This window comes from Python bivittatus, unplaced genomic scaffold (genome assembly GCF_059951505.1).
Source record: "Python bivittatus isolate LINGU-HERP-01145 unplaced genomic scaffold, Pbiv_v1 ctg000570_np1212, whole genome shotgun sequence".
NCBI lineage: Eukaryota > Metazoa > Chordata > Lepidosauria > Squamata > Pythonidae > Python > Python bivittatus.
The window spans coordinates 18,213,278-18,238,074 of NW_028277097.1; the positions used below are offsets into that span (position 1 = coordinate 18,213,278).

The 24,797-nt window shown below is 42.4% G+C and overlaps 1 protein-coding gene across 2 annotated transcripts in view; it reads right to left on the minus strand.

The window, feature by feature from the left end:
* SETBP1 (SET binding protein 1) overlaps nucleotides 1-24,797 on the minus strand; it is a 247,782-nt gene that overhangs the window by 126,498 nt on the left and 96,487 nt on the right. Inside the window, exon 3 of one of the 2 annotated variants that reach the window (XM_088153063.1) lies at nucleotides 17,857-17,934. The exons of the other annotated variant lie outside the window; for it this stretch is intronic. Within the exon in view, the coding sequence (XP_088009189.1) occupies nucleotides 17,857-17,934 (78 nt within the window). The remainder of the gene's footprint in view (nucleotides 1-17,856; nucleotides 17,935-24,797) is intronic. 2 annotated transcript variants of the gene reach the window in all.

Here is a 24,797-nt window from a genome sequence, read left to right on the forward strand (position 1 = left end):
TGGGGCCAACCCTGTGGAATGACCTCCTGTCTGTCTGACATTGTCTGCCTTCCATAAAAAGCTGAAGATGGAGTTGTTCCAGAGAGCCTTGAAGGCCTGCCATACACGGGTTTGGGATTTTATTTGTTCCATGTTATATACTTTATATGTTATTGTATATTCTTCTTTTGTGAGTTGCCGAGAGCCCTGTGATTGTGGTGGGTGTAAGTTTGATTAATAAATAAATACGATTAAAAAAAAAATCACATTGCATTTTAGAAAAAGTCTGGTCCCAGGTGGAGGTGGGGGTATCTTAGGGACAGAGCAAAGATCTTCTTCATCTCCAGACAGAAATGAACAGGTAGGAATTGATGGAAAAGATTCTGGCCACAGACCTCTCAGACCAAACAACTAAATCTTGTTTTATTGGAAGCTTCCAAAAAGAGGGAAAAACTGGGAAGAGTGTAAAGAAGAGTGACAAAGATGGTGTGGGGCTTGGAAGCTAAATCCTACGAAGAATGGTGATAGAAAGGTTTAGATAGGAGGCTTAGCCTAAAGAAGAGAAGGTTCAGGGGAGAGACGACAGCAATGTTCAAATACTTGAAGGGTGTCACAGGGAAGAGGGTGTAGAGTTATTCTCCATAGTGCCCAAGGGTAGGACAAGGACCAATAGATGGAAGCCTTACAAACGGAGATCCAAACTCAAAATAAGGTTGGAATTTCTTTCCTGTAAGAACTCTTAAGAAGTGGAACAGCCTGCACTCTGGAGCTGTGAGTGCTTTGTCATTGGAAGTATTCAAACAAAGGCTGGACAGTGTCTGGGGTGGAATGGAGATTTCTGCCCTGGGCAAAAGTTGGACTAGAAGATATCCATCCTTCCATCCACATGATTCTACAACTCCTAGAGTGTCCCTGGGAAGCAACTCCCCCCAAATTATCTTGAGTTTTTGGATGAGATGAGCTATGGGTGGTTGCTCTATAGGGAATGGAATCTGGCGGGTTCTAGCTGATATACAATGTACAAGTAGTCCTTGACTTACAACCACATTTGGGACCAGAACTTCCATCGCTAAGCAATGTGGTCATTAAGTGAGTTGCACCCAATTTTATGACCTTTTTTGCCATGGTCATTAAGTGAATCACATGGTCATTAAGCAAATCTGGCTTCCCCCATTGACTCTGCTTGTTGGAAGCCCCCTGGGAAGGTTGCAAATGGCAATCATGTGACCCCGGGACACTGCAACCATCATAAATAGATGCCGGTTGCCAAGCGCCCAAATTTTGATCACTTGTCTGCGGGGACACTGTGACGGTTGTAAGTGTGAGGACTGGTCCTAAGTCACTTTTTTCAGTGCTGTCGTAACTTCAAAAGGTTGTTAAACGAATGGTTGTCAGTTGAGGACTACACGTACGTTTACTTAGGTTTGGGATCAGATGCAAATGTATACGCAATCAATGGATTAATCAGTTTAGAGACAGACAATTAAGAGGCCAATAATTTCACTTGATAACTAACAGATAAGCCTTAAAATGGTTCCAATCATGCTATCTTTATCTGCTTGATCAACACTTCACTGCAAAGCAACCCCGCTAAAATAATCCGCTTGCTGCTGTCTCCCCGCTTAACAAATGACAAGTGGAAAATAGTGATGCAGGCAAAGCAGTGTTTTGCAGGAAAATGAATGTCCTACAAGTCACCTTGCATTGCAACAGAGAAAAGAAAGCGTGTAAAAAAAAAAATAGTTTTATAGAGAGCTCAGGAAAAAGCGATAGAGAAAGCCGCCAAAAAGCTCGCATGGGAGGGAACCGCTGCCTTCGCTCAGGCAAACTGCACCGCGCCCGTGTGTGTGTGTGTGGGAACAATTCCAACAGCAGCTCTTGCAGAGACCCCCCCCACCCCCACCCTCTTTTTCTGAACTGCAACCTTTTCAGAAAGGTATGTAGCAATGCAGCCATCGTGTGATGCAAGAAGGGAAGGATGCTAATCTGAGAAGAAGATGCAAGGATTGACAGGACAAGGAGGAAAAGGTTTTGAAAAGCACATCTTCTTCACCCATGACGGTTAAGCTTCAGGTGACGTATCTGCTGCCTGCAATGTGTTACGTGCACTTACATGTTAAAAGTAGGAAGAAGAAGGCAGGCACAGGCGGGCAGATGGAAATTCGTATGTATGGAGGGAGATTCTCTGGAGTTCAATAAAGAGAGAGACAGACAGAGATGGCCCTTGGAAGACCAGGCCTGGCCTTCAGACAGGTAGCGGTCTGCAGAATTGCATGCAAATGGCAAAGAAGTGGGGGGGGCGGGGGAAGCTGGTGAAATTGTTTATCTGACTTGGGAAGGACCCTCCCCTCTCTCTCAGCATCCTCAGTAGTTCTGTCTCCTTGCTAGTTCATATTCCTGGCACGTCAGCGCTGCTCTCTCCCCAACAGTCCTGCTTCAAAATATTAGTGCAGTGCTGAACGTGATGTTTGGGATGCAGTGGCTATTCTTGGCTCCGGCTCAGCTTTTCCTCCTTGGCTTCCTTTGGAGCCCCCAGACCGAGGAGAGGGGAAGAAAAGGACCATAAACCCAGCCCCCGGGGCTACAGAACGAGAGGCGTGGCTTTCTTTGGGATGCCCCCTCCCTCTTTTTTGGCACTCGGCCCGACAACAGTAACAACAAAGCCCATGCCACAAACACACATTGGTTCCCATAATCCCTGCCCCTTCCCACCCCTCTCTGTTTTGGAACCAAGGCTGTTCCTGGGTGTGTTTGCGAAGCAAAGATGTTTGTCCTTCCGATTCCCATCCCCACCTGCCTCTCCGGATCTGCATTGCTGGGGGAGGGCTGGGGGTGTCGCATGCCAACACAGTGGCATCTTTCCCTGCAAAGGGGACACAGCTGTGCACAAGCCATCCCACAACCCTGGAATCTGGCGCAGGCTGGCACATGTGACTGGTTAAACGCAGGCGCCACAGAGGCATCCCGGCTGGCGCACGCATGTTCAAATGCGCAAAAGGGCTTGGGGGGAGGCAGCTGCGCCCCTTCTCATAATCCAAATGGAGGAAAGACCCGGGGAGGGGAATAACATGGTTTATGGGCAATGCCGTGGCTTCCCTCCCCTGTGCCTCCCGACAACAAGGCAGTCCAAATTAAGTCACACAAAGATGGCACAGCAAGACCTCGGCAGTTTTGTCCGCAGCGTTTGGCCACGCTTAGCCCAGGTTGGGGTTCATCCCTTCTCCTCTCCTCTGTCACCCCTCCTCTTATCTTTGCCTCCCATTTCCAAAAATCGGGGCTCAGCTCGATCCCCATCTTGCAACAAATCTGCCTCCACATCCCAACAATTTCTGCAAGAAAAGGTAAAATAAAACATGATGTCACATCCTAATGCCTGAAAAAGGAGACTGGGGCTGGGCTTTATTTTTTCAATGGAAGACATCTACTCACCTCGAATCCAGAGCAACGGGGAGGACTTCAGCCCCCAGAAACTGGGAGCGAAAAAAACAACAAAGGGTTGAGAAGACCCTTTCACCATGCAAAGACCCAGATGCGATGAACGGGTTGTGGATCATAGAGAAGCAGGAATTGTGCTCCGTGGTGGAATAAATGCATTTGTATTCAAACCCCCCCCCCCCATTCTTAAATTCAGTGTGATCACTAAACCTATGTTTTTGTTTTCTTCCCCATACTGAATTTTCCTCAAGTGATAAGTCTGCCTCAGGCTGTTTATAGAAGTGTTGAAGAACTGAAGAGTTGGTCTGCATTTTTAAAATGAGAGGGGGGGTGTATACTCTCACTATTGTAATAATAATAATAAAAAAAAACCAGATTGGATTGTGTACGGGAACATGATTCCCATTTTGAGGAAACCGCATGAGGTTTAATGACTTGTTTCAGATGGGCCCTCTGCTATGGCTATAAATGCTTCAGAACTAATCTGGAAATCTTTTGTTCTCAGCCTCTTGGTGAACAAAATACTATGTGTTATTATATCACTTAAGTGTAGCATTTATTAGACTAAGCTGTAATGGCCTCTCCGAACTTGACAATTCCTCCCTTCCGTGTCAAAAATGAGGGATGGATGTATCCATCATGTAGTGATTACTGAATCAGACGCACTGCAAGGACACAGTGAAGTTTCGTCAAAGAAGCTTGAATCCTGTAGACCATTGATGGCTACTCTGCAATCCTCCAGAGGTTGCTGGACTATAATCCCCACAATGGGCCAGATGGAAGCAGGACAACATCTGGAGAGCTACAATTCACCAACTTGCAAATTTCCCAGATGCTGGTCCCTATGTAACTTAGTTGCTGTGAATAAATTTTGTCCTTGGTTTGATCTCACTTCACCTTGATTCTAACTTTTCTTCTGTTCATGTAATGACGGGGCAACAATTATCCTACACACCTCTGAATTTAGTGCAAAATTATAGAAAGATGTACATAAAAGTTATATCTGTTAGTAAGAAATGTGTACATGTTGCACATGCTAGTGTAAGATTGCTAATTTGTTTATGGAATGAGCACTCCTCATATATAGTAGCCATGGTCTTATTTTAGTTGTAGATTGACAAATGCTTGTTTCAGTTTGATCTTAGCATAAATTATGATTTTGAATAGCACACTTTTTAATCATTGTCTCTAAAATTGATTAAGGGAGGAGGTAGGATCCAGAATATTACAGATCAATAACTTATACAATGTTGATGATGTCAAAACAGGTATCTGCTGAAGTAAATTGGTGGAAAGTATTATTAAAGAAAAAAGATCACTGAGGTACTTCACTGAAGGAGAACCAGTAAAGTCTACTCATTATTATCTCCCTAACTTCTTAAAAGTCCTTTGAGACTCTCACCTAGAATGTGGTTGGGACAATCTAGTAGAAACAGTTTACCTGGATGTTTAAGAGTTCTTGATAAATATCTTCACTTGAGCAAACCAATAGATCAATAGAAACATTTACAGATCAACAGAAAAAGGGAGTTGGAATACAGGGTCAATAAGAGGGTCATGGATCTGATTGAAACTGGTGTTTTTAAACCTATTCATAAGGTGGAAGTGGAGTTCAGCTAGGCAGGAATGTTGGGGGTTATCCTAAGATAAAGCAAAAAGGGCACTAAAATTGTGTTTCCAAAAGTGGAATAGTAAAGATAGTTTCTCATAAATAAATGGAAAGCAATATATAATTTAAAAAATCCTAATTCTACATAGAGGCTGACAATGTTCTAAGGAGTTATGATGCTATACCATTTACTACAGGGTTCCTGATTGGTTGGCAATTGTTCTGGAGATTAAGTTATGGATGGATAAGAAATTCCATCCATCAGAACTTTTAAATGAATATACCAATTTCGTTCAGGCATAGGAAAACTCAGAATGTAAATACATGTCAAGATCTGCACATTTTTCAAATTATGCAATGCAGTTGGCAGCTCTAACATATATAAACAGTAGAGGAAAATATGCATAATGTATGCATTTGACTAAGAACAAAACTGCATTTTTCTATAGTGAAACTGTTTACAAAAAGTAGGCATGCTAAGAAAAGTGTACACAAAAGAGTATACATTAGTAATGTATTTAAAGAATTGTATAAATAGTAGTTGAATCTCTTTCTGCCAAATTTTTTAAATGCTGGGGTTGAGCAGAATTTGGGGTTGGGAAGATTGTTGGCAAAACCAACATTGACCAAATTGTTATTTCTATATTAGCTCAGGAAAAGGGTGTGTGTGGGTGTGTGTATGTGGCTATTGACAAATGTAAGCTCTGTCTATCTCTTCAATTTATATAACTTCCTAACTCAAACATTGGACTCTGAGCAGCTAACACAGGATTAAAACAGAACAAAATTACCAGTAAAAATGAAACACATAATACAATGCAACTGAAATCAACCTGCAATTGTTACCTTCCCCAAATCATTGAAAGACTGCTTCCCTCAAATGCCCAGAAGAAAAGTCAGGTCTTCAGAGCCTTACAGAAGGCCAGCAGGATCACGGCCAACTGAATCTCAGGAGGATGCTGTTCCAGAGGGCACGTGCTACACAAGAGAGACCTCCTGGGTCCCTCCACATGACAGTGTTTGACAGAGGGAACTGGAGTGTACCCACCCAGTTGGATCTCATGGGATGGACAACTGATTGGGAGAAAGGTGGTCCTGCAAGTAACCCCTATATCTGTACTGTGAAGGGCTTTATAGGTGATAACGAGCCCTCTGAATTGCATTCAGAAACCTACAGGGAGCCCATGCAATTTATGAAGTAGTGGTGTTACATGGGTGTAACATGGTATACCCATAATTACCCACACCACTACATGATGGGCCAGATGTAGATTCTGGATGGTCTTCAAGGGCAGCCCCCTTTTGTTTGAAGCATTCCTGCTGTTCCTCGATTGTTATTTTTAGTCTGAAAAATCAGAAACCAGAACATATTAGAGCTGGAGAAGGGGCAATAAATAAATAAATAAATAAATATAAATTAAGACAACCAAAATTGTTAGAGGTTTAAAGAAGTTCCCCTACAAAGAAAAAAAATATATAACTATTGGGATTTTTAGCTCAAAGCAAAGAAGTCGGAGGAAATATGATAAAAGTATATAAAATTATGTATAATATATAAGAGAAGTTCCTACAAAGAAAAAAAAAACATAGAATCAGGATTCCAAAAAGAAGGACTTCCTTATGCAACATGTAGGTAAACCTTGGAGCTGATTTCCATCAAGTATGCACACCAATATAGTGGTTCTGAAAAACTGACAGAGATTCAGTCTATCTGCATTTGATGGTTATTTGCACTTTCCAGAATTATTAACAGCATAACTGTCAACGCCTGGGGAGCAAGCGTAGAAGAGAACGATCTTCATGGCTATGAGCTTTCTGAAGGCATCTGGTTGGCCTCCATGTGACACAGAACATTGGACTAGATGGGTCTCTGACCTGGCCCAGCCTCAGGGCTCTTTCCATCTTCTTATATTAAAAGTAGCCTATTTCCAACATTGCTGGTTAGTAAGCTGTCATCTGGTTACCATGACTATACTGCTGCTATTTATGAATGGAACTCATGGAGCTGCTGCTCATATTTACGCCATTCTTCTCTCCTCCAAAGTGTGGAGTTATGAGTCCTAAAGTGGGATCGATTGCTTTGCACAGGTGCGAAGCTCATCTGCCAGAGTCAGAAGGAGGCCAGAAAGGTCATCATAACGCTTGCCAAGGAAGCTCTTTCAAAATGGGATGTTGACCCTGCTTGTTTGACATCCAATCCCCCAAACCTGTCCGTACTTGCAAGGCACCCAGGGAAAGCAAAACAAAACAAAACAGGAGGAGGAGGAGGAGGAGGAGGAGGACGACGACGACGACTGTGGCAAAAAAAGCAAAGATAGTACCAAGAGTAATAGGGTGCAATCCCAAAACATCTGGAGCACCACAAACATCACTGGCATTGACAAAATCACCAAGGCAGCTTTACTTGGAACACCTTTCATCCTGCAAAGATACCTTTAACACCATCAAACAACATCTGCATATCCCAGGTCCTTGGGAAAGACTCAATAGGTGGATAAAAATGCCAAATCCAGTCTAAACATCTGGCTGACTGTGCAAGCAGCCATAATCATAAAAAAAGGGCAAGTTTCCGAAACTCAGCATCACAGATCTGCCCCAAATCGCCCCTGGGAAAAAAGTCTCCATTATCACCTTCCATGCTAAGGATATTGCAGATCCACTGACACAGATGGTCACTCCTATTAGTGTTTACATTAGATTTCCCAGTCTGGCTGACAGCGAATTCACCATCAGGCTGAAAAGTAAATAGCCCTTCAATTCAAAGGGCATTGTTAACTGCCGGGCGGGCGACACTCCTGTTGCAGCATTAAGTGGATTTGTGTGCTTCATCATGTGTTAGGTGAACACTTAAGAAAGGCTTCACAAAAGCCAACATTGGACACTGCAGCGTCTTCACTAGGATTTAGGTTGGAAGAAGCTCCCAGTTGTGAGAAGCATCTAACATTATGACCTCTCCTCTCCCAGTAAAATAATTAAAAGCCAAAATACAGAGCTTGATCCAGAATAAACGCTGTTGCTGTATGAATGGACCCCATCAGCAAATACCAGTCGGCCTTCAAAGATACAATTAATTTCTTAATCCCAAATTCTTAACTCCCTACAGGGTGCTGTCAAATCAATTATGCCCAACTGGCATCACAGGGCCCGTGACACATAGCACCGCCATGGAAGATGTGGCATGCCTGAACTAGAGCAACTGGTTCTGCCCAAGAAACACCATTTATTTATCTACACCAAAATAAAATGCAAGTGAAATCGTTTCTAGATATCTTTGAATATATCGTGACTGGGCCATATTGTTAATTGCCATTGTCTGCACTAAGTCTTGGCAACGTGGGCTACACAGACGCCGAGACTCTCGGAGCATCAATTAAATGTGTTTCAGGGAGACGGATGGATCGTTAACGTTGTGCCATTACTGAACAGCAGAAAATCAGCGGAGGGAAGAGAGAACAACATCAGCAAAAGAGGCAACCATAATTGTTAGGATGTTAGCTAGAAAGAACACTTATCACTCTGCAGGAAAACATCTTCTGCTTCCTGGATAACTCCAGATTTGCGTTCCAATTGCACCCAGGGTTGTGCCTAGACAAGCCAATAAAACACTACTGGCAATTCCATTGGTAACAGATGAGGGTTACGGTCCTTCAACGTGACTACGCAAAGTTGTCCACTGTCTAGGGTGACCTTTAGCCCCGTCCTCGGTGCTACACAATTCACTCCGTGTCTGTTGTGGTCCCCAGGGACTTCAAGTAGCACAGCTGCCAGAATAATTAGGACGTTGCTTAATGACAGACCCTCAAACGAGCTTGTTGATTATGCGCCGGCAGAAACCAGACCTCTGATTAGGAAGAAGAAATGGGGAAAGGACTTTGCCACCACAAAACCTAACAATTGCTGGGCACTTCTCTTGTACAGTACAGAATGGGTTATTCGCCAGAAGAAGAGTATAAAAGGAAAAATCTCACTGAACATACAAGGACATTTGTCCTTCTGATCTTCCAAAAGTGGAAATGAAAACCTTCCGAGTTTTTTAACTGATTTATAATCCACCTGTTAAGAGGTGGAAAAGCAGGTCATAACCATCTAGAAACAAAGGATTAGCTGAAAAGGGTTCAACGTAATCCTTTTTTTTTTAAATAAAAAGAAATAATAACACCATTAAGCATGGTCTAAAGCTTAATGGAACTAAAAAGTCTACTTTTGATGGTTTCTTCAAAAAATAGCACATATGTATCTGACTGTGGAATCTACCCCATCTCTCAGTTGCAATGACCTTCCATATACAACAGCAACAAAAATAAAGAATCTACAGTACTGGAGGGGGGAAACCTGTGGCCCTCCAAGATGCTGAAGTACAACTCCCAATATCTCTTGTTAGTAGAGACAGACATCTCCAGGGCCACCAGTTCTCTACCTGTAGAGCCAGTTGTCACTCTCTCATCACTGCCGACCTGCTTAACAAAAAAGAAAGTGCTGTAAAAAAATATGGAGCCTAAATGGTTTTCAATAATCTGTTTTTTGCTCCCCCAAATTGGAGTGGGGGGTAGGCTTCACAATTTTGGTATACTGTTTTGCACCTGGTTCTAAGCTGTAAGTATACATATAGATCCAATGAATTGGCTGTCTGCTTCATGAGACTGTTAAACCCAGCCCTGCTTGACATGTCTTAGGCATGTCTTGGGAGACCAGTGACCACCTTTACCCCATCAGCTAGAAAACCTCAACCATTTTGGGATTCTAGGTCTTCATAAGCAGGACCAATGAAAGATCAGGAATGGTGACAAAACTATCCACAGAGATAGTCACAAAGTTCATTCTCTTGGCATATCAGCACAGTGACAGAGACTACAGCTTAGATTTTCTTTTCCAAAAGTCCCTGTCCCCACATATTCACTGAAAGCATGGGGGTAGACAGAGTCATACACCACAGGTAGTCCAGAGAATGGGTTCTGTGGCAAGGTGAGGTGAGCAGAGAGGAGCTTGTTTTGAGTTTGTTCACTACAGAGGAATACTTGACGTGTTTCAAATTGTATTCCAACAAAATGCATCCCACCTGAGATGTTCTAATGGAAGGTTCTGAGCTGGGAGCAAACTAGTCCCCCGTCCCATTTCATACACAACTCTACAGTTGCATTTAGTGACCTCACTAAAGTACTGTACAAAAAAGTGCTTGTCTTGATCATATATAGAGTAAGGAATGCCCTAGCTACAGCAAAATAGTGGTATCTGGGCTATTCACAATCTATTCTGGTTTCTCAGGCTTTACCATCTCACCCACTCTGTATTAATACTTTAGAAATTCATTGTTTGATTATGTGCCATCAGGTCTGTGTTGACTCCTAGCGACCACATAGATAGATTTTCTCCATGACTTCAACCTGGTCCTTCAGGTCTTCCAATGGTGCACCCATCGCCACTGTAACTGAGGCCATCTATCTTGCTGCTGGTCATCCTCTTTTTCTCTTTCCTTCTAACTTTCCCAGCATTAGAGCCTTCCCTAGAGAAGGAGGAATAATATTCCTAGCTCCACCCACTTCTAAATCAGCCCCTGCCCATTTTTCCTGCCATGCTCACAGCCGGAATACAGACCTCAATGTTCTGAATGTGGGGCAACTTCTGCACTCAGGCCCACCAATGTTCCCTCTTAACTCTTCATCTTCAGTATCATTGTATCTACCTCTTCTATTCTCCATTTGGGCTGTGTCTCGCTCTTAGAACAGCTTGCTTGCTCTGCAAACAAAGAGAAAAGCTATCAAGTCTGGGGGGGGGAGGGGAGGGGAGGGGGGAACCAGGATCTATCCCTGTGATTCTGCCGACACAATCCAATGCGCTGAATGCTGCAAGGACTGTGACTTGAGGGTAAACATTTCATCATGAGGAAAGACAGAAGGCCCTTTCACTGGGATCGAGGTTGCTTTTGACTTGAGCGAATCATTTATTTGCTTACTCATTCCATTAAAAAAAAGAAAGTACGGAAAGGGCCAAGAATTGCATTCAAAGAAAGGCTGCATCTATACCCTGGATCTCGCCTTCTGAAATGCTGTCCTCTAAAAAGTTGTTCAGACACACATTCTGATGGGGAGATGATTCGTACTCACAAATGGGGATCAATGGGTTTGGGGATCAATGGCCATTAGCCTCGATGGCAGAGTAACTGCTATTAAAGGCCGTCTACTGGGAGACCAGTGGGCTTCCTTGTGTATAGTTGGCTGGCCACTATGAGAACTGCTGGATTAGATGGGCCAGGGGTTTGATCCAGCAGGGCACAGTCTATGTTCTTACCTATGTAAATCAGTTCTCCCCAAACTAGTATCCTCCAAATACACTTTAGACCAGAACTATGAGAATTCCCAGCCAGGATGGTCAGAAGCTGACAATTTGAGAGGTGGAATCCAACAGAAAAAGAGGATGACCAGCAGCAAGATGGATGGCCTCAGTTACAGTGGCAATGGGTGCACCATTGGAAGACCTGAAGGACCAGGTTGAAGACAGATCGTCATGGAGAAAATCTATCTATGTGGTCGCTAGGAGTCAACACGGAGTAGGACCACTGAGGAAGGATCAGGATCTCTGTAAGACTGAACAAGGCCAGTGGGACAGGTGGATCGCTTCAATCTTACCACTTCATCCTTTAAAGATGGCGCTTCTCTTATTTTTCACCATTGTTCTTCTGCCCATTCAAATTAAATGAATGAAATTAGTAAAATGAAAACACTGAATGAAACCCTGAGAATATTTTAATGGATTCCACTTTTCCTGCCTGGGGGAGGGGGGTATAATACCAAGAAAATTGTGGGCCATCCAGCATTATCCCTAAAGTGCTAAGATTTTGGGAAGGGGGGTTGTGTTGATATTTTCCAGAGGGGGGATATTTTCTAAGTAAAGAGGATTTTCCAGCATGTATCGTTGCATGAGATACATCCAAGCAGTAAATTTTAAGTGCTAAATCTTTGGGCAGTTTGATTTTGGCACAGTCTCTGAAGACAAAGATAATTATCCCACTTCAGCCACCAGTGAACTGGAATATATTCCGAAGCAGTAATTCAAAAACTGGCCCACCCAAAGATGGGTCTTTTCAATGCATATATGCCCAGACTCTATTCTAAATAACTCCTATTCCCTGAATCACACCCCATAATCTAGAGTGATTCAGAAGCATCACTACCACTCTACCAGAAAACCAACCACGCCCTGAACTCTTTCCAAAGCTGGAACTGCGCACTTGCTTATCCCCTAGCAGAAAACAACTTCTGGAAGCTGTATAACCTACAGTGCAAATGTTCATTGCGCTAATTCTTTCCGAAGCAGACTTGAGCTTGCTGTAGTTGACAACTTAATTAATAGCCATTTCTTCCTGCATCAGCTTAAAATAAGGAAAGGTAGGAAGACAAGAGGGAAGGAGGGTCTTGGGTGAAAGCACCGTAGCTTGGCCTAACTTTCATTTTCTTCAGAAGCTTGCATCTAATAGAAGCCATACTTCTGGCATCCTTTTGGAAGGGTGGCTGAGAAAAAGCTAATGCTGGTTCCCCAAATTTAACCTGCTATGACTGGAAAGCACCGAAACAGGAGAGCTTCCACTGGGGGTTCCTAAGATCCATTCCATTCTTTTGAGATGCATTCATCTCTCAAGAACCACCTTTTGGGTGGGGGCCAAACTGCAAAACAAAACAAAAGCAACCAAACCCTAGAATTTGTCTATCTGAGGAGGTCATCTGGTGCCCTTGTGGCTGCCTGAGGATTAGAATCTGTTACTCTTCATTCTAACAACCCAACACTTATCCCCTTTGCAACCACAGAACTCATTGAGTATTCCTGCTAATACCCACCCCAACAATCTTTTTCAGAATGTCACCATACGTCTGCCGACACATGTGTATTCATTTTGAATGCCTGTAGGAGGAAATCCTTTATACCCAGGACCTCATACATGACATTATCATGATCTTGGCTCACATGGAAGCCAATGCATGCAAAAGCACACACATGAACACATTCTTTCTACCGTTAGTTGAGTTGAATGTAATATGAGTGAAGTTGACAGGGGCAGGTTTTATGCTAATGTGGCTCTAATGCACCTTCATGAGCTACTTTTATGCAAATAGGATTATTCTCTAGTTGTTATTCAATAAATCCCCTCCTTCTTTTCCCATTAAACATGTCAATTAGGTTATAATTTTCAGTGGTCTTTGGAGAAGAAGGCATAGCCACTAGCTATGGATCTTAGTTCTATGGCCACTGAACATAAAACAAATACTTTATATTTTGTCTTATATCTATAGATTAGACAGATATGAGTTATGAATTGCTTAGAGAAAATGACGGATTGTAGAAAAATGTAATGTAAAATAATATCATCAACAACAACAACAATACAGGACTATGCAAGAGTCCAGTTCAAATGAAGTTCAAAATCTTTTGAACAGAATTTTTTACTTAAATCAAGGGCCTTAAATTAGAGAGAAATTAAAGCGATTTGGAGATCCAGTGGACTTTTAACCCTGCGTCTCAAAACTGAATCTTGACTCTTAATTACATTCCAAATGAATCTTTGTGACGTTGAAGTTTGAATCACCAATTCAAAACCAATCTTGTTGCCTCAGAGCCTCAAAACGCACATTCAAATTGCATTTTGCCACTTCCAAATCTCAAATCACATATCCAAACCAGATCGAGACTTAATTTGCCAAGCCACAAAGATAAGGTATAACAGCAGAAAGGGTTTATTCCAGATGGTCAGGAACAGACAGAGCTGAATGAACTGCTTGCCTGCTGTCTTATTTATCTTGCTATGGTTGTGTGCACAGGGAACAATTCTGGGTGGGTGAAACCTGCGACAACCCCGCGATCTCGGCTTCTCCATTACAACAGGTTTGTTTGTTGCAAGTGCTGTGCAATCTGATACTCGTTTCCCCACAAACCCAGAGAATTTCTGGCAGAGCTTGGCAACAGAGCCATTTTAGAAATGACTTCAAGGCAGTTTCAGAAACACATGTGTTTCAACTTCTGCCGCTCTTGTCATGAGACCAGAAAGCTCCTCTGATGTAACTGTGCCATATGTGACTTGTAAGAGAAAGACAAGAGAGATTTCAAGCCACAATCGGTAAAAAATAATTATGCCAGGCCTCTGACAAAGCCAATGCCCTTTCAGGAAGTAGGATGGGCCTGAATCTTGAACGCCCATAATTATCAAGATTTCGGTGCCATTTTCATGGGGATTCCAACCACAGAAAGTACAAATGGATTTACAAAAGCCACAAATGATTCCACTACCTTTACAAAACCTCTTCCCCCACTCAACTGGCCAAGAAACTCATACATTATGGTAGAGATTCCACATTCTTGGGGTAGATGAAGGGAAGACATCTCCTCTACCTCCTCCTACAGATGCAGGAATCACAACTCCTCTCTTTCTGCTTCCTTCTATCTCTGTCAGTGGCTTTCTCCCACTGTTTCCTCAGCATTTCCTCTCCCACCCTAAACAAAACCCAAGAGCCTGTTCTGAATGCTTTAACTTTTGTTTATCAAAAGGAGAATGAATTGGTGAATTTTTCTGCACTAAGGCCAATATCATCAATGTAAAAGAGGAGCTGGGGGGGGGGGAGGAACCCTACAAGGAAAAGTGCATGGTCTGCAAAAGTCCTTTTGGCATGCAATGCACCAAATATGTGGAAGGTAACCCAGATGTAAGGATGCTAATGAGTTGCGGGGGGGGGCAGAAAGAACCAGTCCAGCAGCAGGTGCTACTACATTTCAGCTCGAAAACTCCCAGAAAATTCACTGAATCCTAAACAAAGGGAGTGTAGTGACTCTTGTATCCCAGCTGCTAAGTAGAAAAAGCCTAAAAGCTTCAACTTAGGAGAGAAGGGCTCCAGACATCAGCTGGGAAAATCCTGCCTTTTCCAAAAGCCTTTAAAAAAAAAAAAAAGATTCCTGAGATTGGAAAGCTTCCAAGCAAATTAAAGGAGCAATTCCTGCTTCTCAGCTGGTGGGGCCAAGGATTAAGACAAATGAGATAAAAGGGAAATCTCTATAAAGGGCTTACCAACTGGACAATGGAGTAACAGCATGAGCTGCAGAGATAACAAGAACTAATCAGTCCTTCCATTGGCTTGTTATTCTACATTTTAACAGGAGTTCTGATCGGTTTCTCCCATAATCAGTGGAAGGGCAGACCAGGCCAGGCACTTAGCCAGAACAATAGAAAGGACTGTCTCACCCTGGACCGGATATCACATCTCTCCTTGTGGAAGCGGGTGTTTTGCATCCAACTCCATAATCTAGGACCAGACGCAGGCCAAACTAAAGCTTTCATGGATTACTCCAAAATGTTCAGCCTATCATGACCTTGGAGAAATGGGTCCTCTATTTGCATATACTGATGTAGTTACTATATTCAGCATAATACGGTAGTATGTGCTTTGGAGAATTACTCTAGCTTTACCCCTTCTACACCTTTTTTGACATTCACTATAATGTTGCATCGGAAGCAAGCTGGCTCCAGGCAGAGCTGCACACAAATGGTCTTTTGAAAATGTCCTTCAAATGCATGGGCAGAAAATCTGGGTCCCATACAGTTTCTCCCATTGTCTTCAAGGTAGGAGAAATTCTCCAGCAATTTGATCAAGGCAGGATCTTCCCTTACTGATGACAGCAGCACTATGATTAAAGGTGCACCTGATCTCTTCCTTTGGAATTTATGGAAGTAGGAGAAGCCAAGGAGGCTACAGACCATTGGGAAGAAGAGTGGAAAAGGAAAGCCCAGTGATGATATACATGTCCCTTGGTTATTTCATCACTGAATTAGTAAAGGAATATGGCTCATTGAGCATCAACTGCATCTTCTCCTCTGAAGGAAACTTCTAAGGCAAAGTCTCCTTTTATCCAACTGAATGAGAATTAGTAAGAAACCTTCAAGAGATTATCTCCACTTGGCCCTACCTAAACTCTGCAGTGAGCCACAGAGATGGGTGCTTCTTTACCACACTGTTTCACCTATCTGCAGCCTGACCCATAATAACCTGATAACATATTCAATTCCTATGAGATAAGTCTCCTTAACCCAACTGCAGGAGTTACCTTCTTTGGTCATAGAGGAGCCCTTCAAAGGAAACCCGGCTCACTTTTCCAGAAACTCCTGTTTTTGGAACATGAGCGAATGGGAAGAAATTGAAGCCCTCAGTTTCTTTCTATTATAATAAAGGACACAGTTTAGTGGGAAGTCTCAGGATCTCATCTCGTAAGGATGGGAACTTTGTTTTGAAGATTGCTGTGGATCTAGCTAGATGGACCAATGATCCACCTGGACATTGGGAACTGGGCTATATGCAACGCCTACCATTTCACTGGGAAATGCCCAAAGCATAGTTCCAAATAATAAAACAATAGCAAATCAAAGAATATGGGAAGAGACTAGAAAATGAGAAAGGATAATAATGGGATAAGACAAAGCTGGTTGTGTAACACAAAGTATTTGGTTTTTCCAGCAGGCCTGGGGACTCCAGGGGATGGGAGAATTAGTGAGATGGCTCCTTTTATTCTCTGTTTTATTTTGTTTTATATATATTTTAATGTATTTTACTGTTTTTAGCTTTGTGGTACACCGCCCAGAGTCACCTGTGGTGAGATGGGTGGCTATATAAATTGATTTAATATATAAACTAACAGAGCTGGGGGGGCATCTGATTTTTTTCTTTTCCAAATTTTATTTTGACAACAAGTGCTGCCAAGAAAGAAAACTGGGACTGAAAGAACACTGGAGAACCAAGATGTCATGCACAGCTATAATCGGAACTCAGCAAAGGATACAAGGGAGAAAGATGACAACAAACAGCTTTCTTAAAGGAAGGCTACTGCATCTCGAAGCAAAAGAGTATGGGGGCTTCCTTATGCCCAAGGGTGGAGGTGCAACAAACTCCTATCCTCTCATCTGGTCTTTATGATGGCCACAACTGTTAGGTCTCCACATACAGGAACATCTCATTAATCAACTGTCTTTTTGTTGTTGCAGAAACAGATGGAAGGACGAGCATGGGCAAATTTGCAAAGGATAGGCTAACAGTAGAGAACCACCTTTAGGGTTAGGGTTACCTAACCCTAACATTTGCCCATGGAGAGCCAGCTTCAAGAAAGAGTCCACAACAATGGCTCAGCTGGAGGTTCTTCCATCTGATGGAGTGGGCTATAGCTCACCAAGGCTTCTGCCTTTTAACAAAACGTTCGTTGGAAAAGGTGCTACCAGACTCCTGAATTTTGGCTACCACAGACTAACACCACCCTGCTTCTACAATCACAGCAATGGATGAGTGATGCTGGATGCCACATGATAATGGTGGAGGGTAAGATAAAGAACCCAAGGGGACTAGATAAGGAATGGAGAGCCTTTTTCCCCACAAGGGTGCATTCCCCCAGAGTCCCACATATGGAGAGCCACACTGCATTCCAATGGTGGGTAAGCTGAACTGGGGGCCAGGGAAGTGTGGATCACTTTTGCCAGGCATCTACACCACTTACTTGAAGATTTATTTTGAAATTAATCTGAGACTGAAAACTGTTCTCCCTGACCAACATGACAAGAACACCTTAATCTCTACCCAGCTTGCTTTTTCTGCACAGTGAATGTCTATTTGGTATTAAAGGAAGGTGGGTGGGTGCTAATTTGGTTGTAAATAGTCAAGCCAGGCTGAAAATCAGCTAGTTAAATGGCCATCTTGTCAACAATGCTATAGGCAGTATGCAGGAGTGGTTAGAATTCTTAAAATACTATATACTCAGAACTTGCCTAAAAAGAAAATGGCATGTGATTCTTGATGGCTTCTAATTTCTACTGTTACCTGTTTTTTCTTCCAGCTTGAAAAGTAGCCCCATACTTTCTTCTGGTTATTGGGATAAGGGTGAAACTTTGTTCCAATCTGATAGGAGAATCCAAAGAGTAAACCAAAAAGTTATTTTGCCAGCAAAATTCTGTCATCATTCCAATTATCCAAAACTTTCAATTTCCTTTCCCCTGAGGGAAACACAGATTCCAAAACAGGTGGCTTGCAGATTGCTCCTTCCCTACTTTACAAGGTGGACATGTCTGAGCAAAAACCTCTTTTATTTTCCAAAACAGGAGCCTCTGAAAAGCATAGTGTCCCTCCTTTAAGGCATAAAATATAAATCTACATCAGGCCAAAAAAAAATAGTACATCCTTTCATGAGCTCCTAAAATATAAGGCCTACTTCTCCTGAGATAGATCCATCTGTAGAACGCCTAGTAAATACTTCATTTTATTGTCATTAGTAAATACATTTGCCATATATAGTTTTCTCAGTTGAACTCCACCATCTATTTATCTCTTTAATACATGTCTCCACAAATCATTCATGGGCTTTTTGACACAAGAAACATCCAGAGTTATTCATCAGCAAGAAAGAATATGATGGCTCCTTCTCAGAGGACACAATTAGTTGTCCAAGATCTTATATAATGCTTTAAACCTTATGACATCCAATGTGACCCTCTTCTAACTACACTAAGGTCCCCATCAGATCCATGAAGATTCATCCCAGCGATCATTCAAAGCATTCAGACTAGCAAGAACGGTTTCTCTCTTTTAACCTTACAACAGCCATGCAAGGTATATATATATATAAAAAAAAAACCAAAATGACTGGAGCAAAGTGACCCAACATGCTTTGCATCTGAGCAGGCTTTATAAGCACATCTCTCCAATTCTGAACCTAATTTTCTAATCACACACTTTACCAGTTCTAGTGCGTTGCAGAAAAAAACCCAACATATTCTGCCCAACAAGTTCACATTCAAGAGAGTTTTTTTTTTTTCAAGATGTATTTCAAAGAAAACGTTCATAGCTGGAATGTCATCTCCTTGCAATGATTTAATGAAGGGTCAGCCAAGCAGTGTGGGCGAATGTCTTGTTTTTCATTGCCCCGCCATCTTTCCAACCCTCCATAACCACCCTGGCTGCTCACACTTCACTTAAAACCTAAGGAAGGACATCAGGAAGAAGCTCCTACATGGGACTTCTTCAGATTGGGAAATGTGGGCAGCCAAGGTGGCTTCTGACTGATCCAAAGACATGTAACAAAAAATATCACCAGCAGCAATAGGATTGTCAGCCATGAAACAAGCTCAATATTAATTAATAGGGTGCCGCCCACCTCCAATCCCCAGAGTCGACCCAGAAGGGTACCATGGTTGATGGCATCAAAGCCCTGAGAGATCCAGCAGCGCTAGGACGGATGCACAGTCCTCATCCCGCTCCCACCAGAGATCATCTAAAAGTGCAGCCAATGCTGTTTCGGTCCCGTACCCAGGCCTGAATCCAATACCACCAAGAGAATGTCAAAAGAAATCCTCAAGTACTCTGAAAATAAAGTAGAAAAACCAAAGCCACTTCCTGGGGGTGGGGTGGGAATCTTTTTTGCAAGACACATTTCAGCACATTACTCTCTGGGGTTTCCAACAGCCTGAACGGTCATGTACTGTTCTCTAAATGAAACGGGGGGGGAGAAAAAAACTTTTTGGAGGAACTGAAAAGCAGATTTCAGCAAAGTATTAACCGGATCCCTATTTTGTACCCATTTAATTGGCTGGTTATCTGGAGATTCTGGAATCTAATGAGACCACCTCTTGAAACTTCAGCTAGAGTCCAGCAGGAAGGGGACCAAATTAGGGAACCAATGCCAGATTCTAATGAACCAGAGAATGTGCTCAGAACTGATGCCTTTGGCTTTTTGTCCTACTGTTATATGATTCTGTTCAGCGTACCAAAAACTAGGATGATGCAATGAAAGCTCTCTACTTAGGACTATAGTTTAAGAACGAGTTCAGTTCCCAAGGTCTGTCCTTAAGTTGAATTTGCATGTAAGCCGGAATAGTATTATTGTATAATACTATATAAGTAGTATTGTGTAATGAACTCGAACCATTGTGTATTTAATTCAAATCACTGTGTACTTAACTCGAATTTTGCTACAATAGACTCTGTTCTTAACTATGGGTTGTCCTTAAACTGGGCGTTCTTAACCCAGGGACTACCTGTAGTCAAACTAGATAGGATAATATATACTATTGTGCATTCATCTATTCTCTCCATGAATGGTATGACCAGTGTTACTCAATATTAATAGGGTATTGTTGAGAAGAAACATTGTAGAGAGGACGCATGAGGACATCAATGAAAGGATGGGTGAGAGTAGAAATAAGTGAGTGGATTGCATAGGTCTTTGTGTACATCCTTCAAAGCTTTGCTAGAGTTTGCTACCATGGGAATATCTTGCCCCACTTGGCTACAGGTCTCAGAGACCTCGGTTTACTAAACAGATAGCTATGACTAGGGTGCAGCAAGTGGCAGAAGGTTCCTTCTAGTGTTGTTTCTGGGGTATGTTCACAAGACAGTCAGAGGAAAGGGGTTCTCTATGCAACCCCATCTACCCCAAGGGAAACTCAAACAATCGCTTAAAAATCCCCTCCAGACACAAGAACCCTCACCCTGCAGGAATCTCAGTCTCAGGAGAAACTGGAGCAAAATGAGACAAACAGGTTCGCATCTCATGACCTGTTCCAAATGTAGAAGATGGAGGTTGAGCTGACTGGGACTTGAGGGCAGAGCTGCCTGGGACCCTGAGGTGAGGCCCGCAGAACTGCTCTCATCCCATGTGCTCTTTGAACAGTTGGGCAACTAAATTCTAAACAGGGTCAGGGAGAATTAGATTTCTTTCACATTCTATTTATAACTTTGGTAACCCATTCCAGCAGTGGAATCTCAAAGGGCAGCCTGTTTGAAAAATGCAGCAATAAACCTGTGTTTGTATGAATGCACACACGCACACACACACACACACAGCCTTCTTTGTCTGTATAGATGCACCCCCCCTTTTTTTTCCCAGAGACAGCCTTTCGTTCTTTGTATAATCTTCTCCACCCGACACCCCCCTCCTTTTCACTCAATTCTTTCTTCCAGAAATTTATTCTAGCTCTTTAATCTACATGTGGCTGGGCAGATGTCCAAAAACTGAAAAAGAAAAAAAGAAAAGAAAACCCAACAATACACAAAACCTTCCCCTTCTACAAAGACAAGAACAAGTGAGGGAGGATAGAATTCCTGCAGTCCTGTGCTCTCATCCTCACTCCCCACAAAACACTTTGAATGATCAATCATCTTGATTGCCTTTCCATCCCCTGCTGGCCATTTGAGGCCACGCTGCTGGCATCTCGGTCCTTGAAGAAAAGGACAGCTCTCTCCGGCCAAAAGCCACAGAGATGTACCTAATGAGGACCCTTCCCAGAAATCTTCAATTTCTGCATGAAAGCAGGAGACAGAGCCAATCCAACCTGCAAATCCTTTGATGGGACCCCAAAAGTCTAATGCAAACAAACAGACTGAAGGGGCATCACAAGAGACTTCTTCTAGCTCTCTTTCCCAGCATTCTCAGGTTGCCCCTTTCATCAAAGGAAAGATTCAAGAAAGCAGAAAACAATGAGGCAGAGAAAGCAACTGTCTGCCTGAAAGAAAGATGGGATTTGGGGAGAGGATCTTATGGAATGGACTGTAGTCCACAAAAGAAACAAACACCTCACCAACCCTTAACTCATCATCAGAGAAAGTGGTGACTTTCAAAAGCACTGGACATCCAGAATCCCTGGTTTAGGCTAGATGAGAAGTATGGAAACTGGAGTTCAAGAGCCAGAAAGGCCATGAGACCATGGGAAGGCTGCCCTGATTATGAGAAGCCTGTAATCCATACATATGCAGGAGCATTTCTGAAAACTGGGATAGTGACTTCTGAGTAAATAAGCGTAAAAAGTCTCTTTCAAGTCAACATATTCATCTTCTTGACAGCAATGCAAACATCGCTTTCTTTTTCAAGATGTTTGTTCAGTTTCCCCAGACTAGCATGTGGACTTAGTATTTCCTAGTATGAATCAGGTCCAACCAAGATTTGCCCAGGGTGGTCTGGTGGTATCACTTGCAGCAATTAAAAGGTTTCCTCAAGTTGACCTTAATTCCTGGTGACCTACATCGACATGTCCATGTAGTTTTCTAGGCAGGTCTATTAGTTGTTTTCACTAGGGTAATCCCCTTTGAAGTTTAATTTGAAACCCACATGTGCATCTAAATGATTTGTCTTAAGTATTAAGCCGGGCTGAGCTATGCTGTAACTCCTTAAAACTCACAGCTTGAACATCATCTTCAAAATGATGTAAAATGTTAGAAGATGTTAACATCTTTAGTGGTAAACAAGAGTTTGCCTTTTTTTTTTTTTAGCAGCAATCTTTGTGCAACTCATAAGCTCCACACCTTCCATTTACTAACAAATGCAAGAACAATAAATAGCAATAGAAATAATAATATTCCCAAATAGCTTGTGATCATATATGGTCGGTTCTCTGTATTGTAGCTGCAGCAACATTGCTTTGAATCCGAATCACGGCAGGGAGAAATGAGAATCTTTTAAGCTAAATTTGAGAGCCAGTTTGGTGTAGTGGTTAAGGAGGCAGACTAGAAACTGGGAGACCATGGGAGCCAGCTGGGCCAGTCCCTTACCCTCAGCCCAACTCATTTCAAAGGTGTTGTTGTAGGGAAAGTAGGAGGCAGGAGCATTATATTTGCTGCCTGCAGTTGTATAAAATAAAAATGGGATAAATATCTATTAATTATTATTTTATTAATAAAAATATCATGGGGAAAATAGGCATTTCTGCTTTTTGCATAGATCTCTGCCCCATTCAAAAAACCCACAATTCATTAGGTGAGAACAGTTAACCAAAAAGGCAGGGACTATTTGTAAAGTGATCTTTGTTTAAACTAAACCAGCTTTTGCCAACTGGGTGTCCTCCAGATATTACAAAATCTGCAAACTGATTTTTTTTTTAAGGGATGTAAAAAAAAAAATTAAAAATGCAAATTAAGATGAATGGCTGTTTTTGACTATGACCATTAAAAGTGGAGGAGAGGAAGGGAGGGGAGAAGGAAGGACATGCTAAAATCAACCCAAAATTCAAAGTCTGGTAAAAGAGATGAGTTTTTCCAGATTTCCCAGATGATGAGACAACAGGGGCCATAACCAAAAGTACAGCTATTGGCCCGTTGTTTAAAAATGTTGGGAAGTGTTGTTCCAAGGCATCTGGAGAGGATTTAGAGAGCATCCATCAGCCAGAGAAGCTAAGGTCCCATTAGTCTAAGCTAGTTACACGTTTCTAACAGTGTCAATTTAAACCCAAAATTGGCAACTTAACAGTGAATCTTAGCAAAATACTGTACCTAAAGTAACCAGAACATTCTGTTCTCCTACCCAAACATTTGGGTGTTGCATCATGAAGAGGTGTGTCAAGTAGATTGACAAACCTTTTGACAAAGATTGACAAAGGCAGAACTAAGGATGATAGCTGTTGTTCAGAAACCTCCAGAGGACCACAAAGCAAATATATGAGCTACCTCAGCCTAGCTAAGAATTATAGAGTGATCAAACAGTGGAGTTGGAAGGGACCATACGATCATCTACTTCCAACTCTACAATTCTATGATTCTATGTGAGGTTTCTTGATGTGGTCTGGGTTAGGTTTTTGTGGAACCACAAAATTCCAATTTTACTGGTGAGGCATAAAAAGGAAAACAAAAACAGGAAAAGGGTTCCAAAAACCATCAAATTCAATAAGCTCTATCCTCCTTCATCTGACTCATTTGAAGATAAACTGGACCACTTAAGGGTAGATTTGAAATCCCAGCAGGAAAGCGCTGTGAGGAATGTCACCTGCTGTGAAATGAGCAGACACCCTTCTACGTAGCAGCTTTGTACCTTGTACTCTAAGATAAAGACTCTCCAAAAGTGTCAGATCATTTCTCCAGCAGAATTAACTTCCCAATTTCCCTGGAGTGAGGCACTCTTACTAGAGGTTGGAGTCCTCTGAGTTGAATGTGATTTTCAATTTTGTGGGGATGCCTCATGTTGCTTTCTTCCCAGCAAATTTGAACCTTCTGTCCCAAACAGAGTGGAGCATGAATGTCCTTTCAAAACTGTCCATCCAATCTGTGAGCAGAGAAACTGGATGCCTTCTCTTAATATCTCCAGGGGAAGGAGCAGTTCTTAATATCTCAAGGGTAGGAGTCTCCCTTAGCAATGATAATCAGGGTAGACAAACTGATGTCCTGCTCAATGAAAATCAAAGCATCCCCAATAGTTGGCCTTGTAACCACCACTGGAACATATCCAGTAACTCACCACTTCTCTGGGTCATCAGCTCTGCTGCTGCACTGTTCTTATGATAGTCTGTCATAACTCAATCAGAATCTACCTGACCTACTTCTGTGTAACATCCTCTCAGATATCTAGACCACATAATCCTAGAACTGGAAAGGGACACTGATTCCAACCCTTTGTTTGATCCAGATTAAAGCATTCCCACCCAATGGCTCAATATCTCTGATAAAACATATCGAGCAAAGGGGAGTCCACCACCTCTCTGGGTCATCGGTTCCATTGTCACCAGTTCTTCCTGTTAGCAACTTTTTCTGACTTTCAGTTGGGATCTCACTTCCTGTGGCTTAAATGCATTCCTTCACGTCCTATACCCTGGAACCACAGAGGACACGTCTTGACCTTCTCCTATGTGACATCCTTTCAGCTATTTGAAGAATGTTAAAGATGCCAATGATAGCTTGACTTCCAAACACGTTCCAAACAAGTATGAAAAACGGGCTGCATTTAAAAAGGTTGCAGGCAGCAGGCCTTTCCTCTGAACGATTGGTATTTCCTTTTGGGTGCCACT